This window comes from Eimeria maxima, genomic scaffold (assembly GCF_000499605.1).
Source record: "Eimeria maxima Weybridge genomic scaffold, Emw_scaff132, whole genome shotgun sequence".
Classification (NCBI taxonomy): domain Eukaryota; phylum Apicomplexa; class Conoidasida; order Eucoccidiorida; family Eimeriidae; genus Eimeria; species Eimeria maxima.
The window spans coordinates 47,712-55,711 of NW_013563470.1; the positions used below are offsets into that span (position 1 = coordinate 47,712).

The window sequence follows — 8,000 nt, forward strand, 5'->3', positions numbered from 1 at the left end:
TTTAGCATTCTCCCGTCCGTACACCTGTTTATCCTCACATTCACTTAATCCGTTGAAGCCACGCTCTAGAGCAAAGGGCAGTAGTTAAACTACGAGGACAACGGCAAGGTATCAGGTAAAAAGCAAGCAATTCGCCGCTGCATACGAGCAGGAACACTCCACCAATGTTGCCACAGCTGTTTGAAGGTTGATATAACAAAACTTTAGCGGAGATTTGCAGATCTGATATTCTCACGTTACCTGTGCATGCATGCGGCTGGCAAGATTGCAGCGGTGGGGCTTGGAGTCACTGGCCGCCTGCACCTCTGTGGGTGCAGGGTGGCTGCCTCATCTAGGACACGAAACAGTTTTCGGACCGCAAATCTTCCTTTTGTGCCACTGGGCAAGTTTAGGCCAGAACGACTGACATTTATCTGCAGGTCTTCCCCAGAGAGCACGATGAAGCGCGGTACGTGTGGGGTGATGCCGCATCGCTGTGTTCATAGCGCTCTGGCGTCCATTTTGAACTCCAATTCCAGTTTACAGTTTGTTTCGTTCTAAATGTGATTATTTTAGGACGCCGATAATGATTGGAGCTCGACTCCTCTCTGTGGAACCTGCTCTAGAGGGAATCTGCAGATGATCAGCTTTGAATGCGCACTCGTAGCGGCGTTTACGCCAATGCTCTCCCCAGTAGAATAAATGCGAGCACAGTTCCGGCACATTTATGATTTGGTTTCCGTAGAACAGAGGAGAAAACACATGCATTCCGTCAGCTGCAGCTGGGAACTTGATGCACCTGAGGAAGCGCATGTAAGAACACTGTGGCCGCAGGCAATTTCCTCCCCGGCATTCGCTCCAACTTTCTTGTATCACCAGACGTGCCGTTGTCGTTTCTTTGCAGGACGTGGTGGTGCCGGTGGCAACAAGATGAAGGTGACCCTCGGTGAGTTTTGCGTATGGAACTTTGGATATGGGTTTCGAACTGGTTGCAGCTTATTTGGGAGCTTTTGCAGTTCCCGTTCTTGTTCGTTGTATGCGGTGTCTGGGAATGTTTCAACAGACGAAGAGTACCATGTGTAATCACGTTTGTCTGGCTGGTCGGTGTCGGCTGCAGGTCTTCCGGTGGGCGCCCTCATCAACTGCTGCGACAACAGCGGGGCCAAGAACTTGTACATCATTGCCGTGAAGGTATGACTACCATTTGTTTTCTGTTTTTTGTGCACCAATTCAGCTGATTGATGCTGTTAGTTATAGGGTCGTCGGCGAGGATTTGCTTTACTTACCGCACTGCAGGCAGCGAAGTCCCGTGGTGCAGCATAGACGATGTATGTTGTGGGGCTGCTTGCTGCAGGGTTGGGGCTCCTGTCTCAACAGGCTGCCATCCAGCTCTCTGGGAGACTTGGTGCTGGCTACGGTGAAGAAAGGGAAGCCCGAGCTAAGGAAGAAGGTGCACCCAGCAGTCATTGTGCGCCAGCGCCGCGCCTGGAGGAGAGCGGAAGGCTACTTCATTTACTTTGAAGATAACGCTGGAGTTATTTGCAATAACAAAGGCGAGATGAAGGGGTCTGCCATAACCGGACCTGTCGCCAAGGAGTGCGCAGAATTATGGCCCAAAATCTCCGCTGCTGCCCCTGCAATCTGCTGAGAAAAAAGCAGTTGGACTGGCAAAATCGCAGCACAACGTGCAGCTGTAGCTACAGCAGCGGCTGCAGCAGCAACTGCAGCAGTAACTGTTGATGTCATGCTGCTCCTGCTGGAGCTGGTGCCATTAAACCAAAGCAAGGTTGCCCCCGACCCCTGGTGATAAGGGGTTGGGAGCGATTGGGTCTTTTTCTGGATTTTCCCGGCGGCTAAAAATCGATCGGACTTGTACCATTTGCAAATCCTGCATGCATTAGTTGCACGTTAGACACATATGCATTGTAAAGTGAGACAGCTGGATGGAAATCGCACACGACTAGGAAACACTTAGACACACACAGAGACAGCTGGATGGAAATCGCACACGACTAGGAAACACTTAGACACACACAGAGACAGTTGAATGGAAATCGCACACGACTAGGGAACACTTACACGCACACACTGTGTGAACACACACATTCCTGTGTGTACACACCCGCAGGCGGCAGAAGCAGCAGAGGCAGTGGCACGGCGAACGCGTGCTACTTGCATACAGGGTCATATTTACCATCTTCGTGTGTATACGCTATACGGGCCGCATGCGCCTTTAGTAGGGCACGGGTAATACAACGTTGGAAGGACCTTTTAGTACATGCAAAACAAGGGGGGTGTGTTTGGGGGTTAACTGGTGGAGGTACGGCACAAATCTGCAGCGCAGGAATTTATAAGATTTGGCGGCAAACGCAAATAGGCAGTTGCAGTTATAGACCCATGGGATGGCGGTTTTTCTATAATAGGGCAGCAGGAGCTGCTGTTAGTCTCGCTGCTGCACGGTTATTAGGCCCTACACGACTCTACTATGGGGCGATTGTTCTCTTTCGTTGGAGCCTCCAATTTGCACGCTTTTGCATTAATAACTGAATATACACATCATTCGCAGAAATGAAAGAGACCCTACCACTGTGCGACCATCCCCTATTCATCAGCCTCGAGCCTAGAGGGCCCATGGAGCTGTAGGGCCCCCTGGACTACATGACATTGGAAGCTTAGTGGGGACCGCCGCATAAAAATGTTATTTTAAAGACAAAATTGGCAAAGAGAAAAAATAGGGAGGACATGAAGGGCGGATTAACTGGAACTTTTCGATGTGCACACACGGCCTTCGAGCAGTCGAGGGTTTGGATTCAAATGTAGGAGGCAGAGCCGCAAATACATGCAACAGGGGCCTCCATGTGCCCACCCTCTGCCGCGTCCTTCTTGTTTTAAACCACAGAACAGAGGACCAAAAGGGCTCCCCAGCTGAGAGGGGGGGCCCCACTGCAGCGCCCCAAGACAGCAAACGGGGCCCCCTTTGGCTCGAACAGCGACGGAGTTAAAGTGTGTCAAGAACACTCTTGCACAGGGCAAGGAAGGTTCCCCGTTATGGAGCGTAGGGTGTGGCTCCATGGGTACTGAAGACAAAAGGGAGGGGGGGCCCAACTGCCAGCCGCGGTTGCTCCTGTTGCATCAACTGGAGCCCCCCTTAGAATGGCAACGGGCTTCTGCGGTCTTAAGGGCTTCTCTGGGCCTAGATGCATCAGGTGACCGTATTCACTTGGGGGATCCCCAAGCAGCGGGGGGGGACCTGGTGGAGGAGGGCCCCCCACAATTCAGTGCAGCGAAGCTTCAAAAGATGCTACGTGACATACAAGATGCTATACATACGGGCTTTCTAGAACGCCAATCCTTCGTGCAGCAAATGTCTCTTCCATTCGTAAGCCTGGGTATCGCTTCTGAGGCAGATGCAAACAGCTGCCATCACCAGACAGCAGCAAACGAGCAGCAGGAGCAGGAGCAGCAGAAGCAGCAGGTGTTTCCACCACCCAAACGCCTAACTCCCAGGGCCTACTGCAACGTAGAGCGTCTCTTTGCTGCAGTGCCAGCACCAGCAGCGCATGCCTTCTTCTCAAGGGCTCTGCCGCAGCTGATAAAGGCAATATTGGCTGCTGAACGGATATTCCCCAGGTGTACGTACAACTCCAGGTCAGCAGCGCCGAGCGACGAGAAGCCACAAACAGCGGACTGCGGCGACCTCTCAGCAGCAGCAACGGCAGGAGCAGCAACAGCAGAAGCAATCTTAGCAGGAACGGTAAAACGGGCAGAGGAGGAGAGAAGGCCACGCTCTTGCCTGTGCGGGTCGTGCCGCCTGAGGCTGCAGTTATACAAGCACTGCAGCAGCGGCTGCAGTAGCGGCTGCAGGAGCAGCAGTTGCAGCAAAAGCAGTGGGGGAGAGCAGCACGTGAGCAGCAGCGCAGCAGAGTTAAGTGCAGGCGAAGGATGGGTTTTGTTTGGTTTGGGCTTCTTCGGTTTGTTGCCGCCTTCAGATTGGCAGGAAATTGCTGCAGGCTTCCCTAGCCTTGGGGACATATCCTTTGCTTATTTCTACAACCTAACAGGTAACCTGCTGCTGCTGGTGGTGCTGTTGTTGCTCCTGCTGCTGGCGGTGGAGCTGCTGGCCGCTGATGGCGGTGCGGTTGCTTCTGTCGCTGTCTCTGTTGCTGCTGCTGCTCCTGCTGCTGTCGGTATTGCCTTGGATGGGATTTGACTGCTCTTTTTCGGTGCTGGCTCCATGACTGTTGCTCCTGTTGTTGTTGCTGCTGTTTCTTCTGCTTCGTTGGTTTCCTCTCCTCCATCTGCAATGGAGGCCCCTTGGGCCTCCCCCTGCGGCGTTCCTCCACTGGCACGCGTTTCGTTAGGCTGTGCTTTCGTTGCGCATTTGCTGCTGCTGCCGTTGCTGCTGCTCGTGCAGCTGCTGCTGTTGCTGCTTGCGTTTTCTTCCGCTGCAGCTCCGGCCCAGGCTGCCAAGTTGCACTGTTTCGTTAGGTGAGGAGACGTTAAGTTGGCTGTTGCAGCAGCAGGAGCAGGATGACTTCCAGAAACAACAGAAAGGCTTGCACCAGCAGCAGAAACACTGGCTGCAGCAGCAGCAGAGCCTCTGCTGCGGTGTGCTGCTGGGTGCAGGTACTGCTGCTGCATGGCTGCAGCAACGGAGGCCTTCAATACCAAATGCAACCTCAAGAACATCTTGCCGTTTACTTTTGCCCCCCCTCACATTGCCTCTCTTTGCTGCAGAGACAGCAGAGAGGAGGAGACGGTTTCTGCGGTGTCTCTGCTTCTCGAGGAAGAAATCCGGCAGTTTCTCCCCCGAAAGACTGTTTGTGCTGCTGCCACCGCTTGCGCTGCTGTTGCTGCAGCAACTGCAGCAGAGACGTCTCCAGCCTCACCACCAGAAGGGTCTCCACATCCCCGGCCACCAGCCGACTGTCTGCAGCAGCAGCAACAGCAACCTGCAGGCAGCAACAGCAATAGCTTCAGCAGCAGCAGTAGGGCGGGGGATGTTCGAGATGGCTTCTTGTGGGGCCCCTCCGTGTTGTGTGCAGTACCTGTGGGTGCATGGCCGTTGCAGCTCCCATGCTGCTTCGTCCTGCGGTGTCTCCGCTTCTCTCGTGCTCAGGCAGCAGCTTGGTGTTGCAGCGCCGAGGCAGTGGCGCTGCAACAGCAGCCGCTGCTGCCTCCTGATATCGTAGCAACAGCAGCAGAAGGCGGAGGAATCCCCACAAGTGCTGATATCGATGTACGCGCAGACTTCGCCAACAATGTCATTGGAGGCGGCATTCTTTACCATGGTACCCTCCTCCTCCCTTGCGGCATTCTTTGATGTTTTTTATGCATTGTTGCTTGCTTTTGCTGCTCCTTCTGCATTATTTGCTGCTCTCGCTGCTCCAGCTGCTCGCTGCTCTTGGTGCATTATGTGCTGCTCTTGCTGCTTGCTGCTCTTGCTGCATTACTTGCTGCTTTTGCTTCTACTTCTGCTTTTTGTCGCTGCTGGTGCATCTACCGCATTCTTCACTGCTAGTTTTGCAGCCGCTGAATTATTTGCTGCTGCTCGTGCTGCTGCCACGGCTGCTGTCTGTTCCTGCAGCAGCAGCTGCTTCTGATCTTGTGTAGGTTCCTGTTTACGGCTGCTGGTCTTTTGGGCTGCTGCAGCTCAGGTGGTCCTGTTTGAACATATGCATATGCAACCAGGGTTTCTCTCTGTCGCTGGTGCTGCTGCTGCTGTTGCGACAACGGCAGGAGAGCTGCAGCACCAGTTCCCAGTGGAGTGTATGGGAGCGCAGGAGGAGTCATTTGTCCGTCTGCTTTTGCTTGTGTGTCCGTTGAGGCTCATTCTTTTGGCTGTCCGTACACTGCCTTCTTTGTTTTGTTGGTTTTGTTTCAGGATCACTGCAAGAAGAAATACTGTTTGCTGTCTGTCCTGAGCTGCTGCTGCTGCGGCCGTTATCGCAGCACTTGCGACTTGGGGAAGCAGCGCATGCTGTCGGCTGCGTTCGGTTCTCCGGTTATCGCGGCTACGCCGGCAGCTTCAGGTGTCTCCTTAACAAACAAAATGGCACTACAAGCAGCAACAACAGCAGCAACAGCACAAGCCGAACAGGACATTTGAGCAGACCACAGCTACAGACAGACGGAAGGCCGCAGCAGCAGCACATTGGAGACTCAACTGAACCAGCAGGGGCAGCAGCAAAAGGAGCAAAGTCAGGAGGGGGGGCAACTGGAGGACGAGGTGCAGCAGGATATACACAGGAGATCGCTAGGGACGGGGCTGCAGGGCGGGAACAGCAGCTGCTGTCGCTTTACTCAGACGATGAAGAGGATAGAGATAAAGGGGACTCTGGGGATCCGATCCCAGAGGAGACAACATCAACATCTGCTAGGAAGACCTTAAATGCGACAGAGGGAGTAGAGACTGTAGACAAAACACCATTGCTTGTACAGTGGCTGTTCCCTCTTAAGGCTGCTGCTGCAAGTCGACAGCAGCGAAACGCCGAGATATCCCTTGCTGCAGCAAAGACAGACACAGACATAGAGACAAACACACCAGCAGCAACAAGGCACAAGCGAGGGACTCTGTGTGTGGGGTCCCCGCTTCTGCGCGTCCAATGCGCCTCTTTGGTAGCCGTCTTAGATGCTGCGCGCTTCGGGCCTCCCCGATCAGCACAAGCAGCAGCAGCGGCAGCATCGGCAGCAACAGACGTGTTTGACCTTATTGGGGACCCTAGCGGCGTGTGTGCAGCTGGAAGAGAAGTGTTGCCGCGCACTCAACAATTTTGTGTCCCGTTGATGCTGCGAGATCTGCAGAAGGTCTCCGCTGCAATGCACCTGCCAGCAGAAGATGTTGCAGCAGAAGCTGCCGCAGCTGCAGCAGCTGCATCAGGAGACGCTTCAGACGGAACAGCTGCAGCAGGACTTGTTGAATCGGGAGCTGTAGTTACGGCGCTAAAAGGGTCTTACTTGAGGCCTTTCACCACGGGTATCTATAGAAGTGCAGCAGCAATCGATCGTGTGCTGCTGCTGCTGTTGCTGTTGTTGTGCTTTCCTGCTGCATTTTCTTCGCCCGCCACTGCCCCATGCCATTCAGCACCTCTTTTCTTTCTGCATTCGATGATGTTCTTGTTGCTGGCTACGGCACGTGGTGCTTGCAGGCAATTGGGGATGCGGCTGCTTTGGGGGCGACCCCCAGTTGAAGTTTTTGCTGCAGTGGTTAGCCTGCAGCATCTCCGGTAGGCGCATGCGTTATTTTGCTTGGGGCGTCCCACAGCTGCTGCAGCAAAATTTGCTGCAGCGGCTACTGTCTTCAGTCCTACATGAGGCACGTTGGGGATGCGCGGATCTTTGGAATGCCCTGATAGAGGTGGGAATCCTGCTGTTTCTGCTGTTGCTGCACATGCTGTACTTGCTGCTGCACTTGCTGCTGCTCTGGCTGCTGCTGCCCATGCTGCTGTACATGGTGCTGCTGCTGCTGCTGCGGCTCTTGCTCGTGCTCATTCTCCTGCTGCTGGGGCCTGCTGCAGCAGCGCTGAGAAACCCTGCTGTATTAAATGGAGTTGCTGAAGCAGTCTGCTGCGTTTCGACGGAGGGTCATGCAGCATTTCTGTGCTGCAGCAACAGCAGGTGCTGCCGACTTTTACTGTTGCTGTTCCTTGGATTGGGATTAGGGAAAAATAATAAATCAGTTTTTTTGGGAGGCAAATGAGTAGAAATTAACTGGGAAGGTGTAGACATTTGCTCCTGTCTTCTTGAGGGAGCTGCTTGCTCAGGGATCGCTGGGATCGTCTCCTCCTCTCCGGGAGCAGGGTGTCTTCCCCTATCTGCTGCAACGTGCTGCTAGGGCCTCACTTCTGAGACCCTTGCTGCTACACGCCGAGAACGACGCAAGCAGCAGCACCAGGAAGCGGCTCGAGCAGGGAAGAGTAGGCAAGCGGCCGAAGACAGAAAACAACGCAAACTAAAATCCACAGTACTCTCTCTCTCTCTGTCTCTCTCTCTCTCTCTCTCTCTCTCTATATATATATATA

General features: G+C 53.9%; 2 protein-coding genes across 2 annotated transcripts; both read left to right on the forward strand.

The window, feature by feature from the left end:
- Nucleotides 1–438: 438 nt before the first annotated feature.
- On the forward strand, nucleotides 439–1,627 carry EMWEY_00016310 (60S ribosomal protein L23, putative; the record flags this gene model as incomplete). The annotated part of the gene is made up of 4 exons (XM_013477483.1): nucleotides 439–448; nucleotides 884–925; nucleotides 1,097–1,170; nucleotides 1,334–1,627. 4 exons carry the CDS (start codon nucleotides 439–441, stop codon nucleotides 1,625–1,627), a joined length of 420 nt encoding a protein of 139 aa, XP_013332937.1.
- A 1,422-nt stretch (nucleotides 1,628–3,049) lies between these two features.
- Nucleotides 3,050–7,934, forward strand: EMWEY_00016320 (poly(ADP-ribose) glycohydrolase, putative; the record flags this gene model as incomplete). The annotated part of the gene is made up of 7 exons (XM_013477484.1): nucleotides 3,050–4,166; nucleotides 4,431–4,467; nucleotides 4,606–5,270; nucleotides 5,632–5,778; nucleotides 5,864–6,955; nucleotides 7,128–7,185; nucleotides 7,814–7,934. The coding sequence occupies 7 exons, from the start codon at nucleotides 3,050–3,052 to the stop codon at nucleotides 7,932–7,934; spliced, it is 3,237 nt and encodes a 1,078-aa protein (XP_013332938.1).
- Between the last annotated feature and the right edge of the window lie 66 nt (nucleotides 7,935–8,000).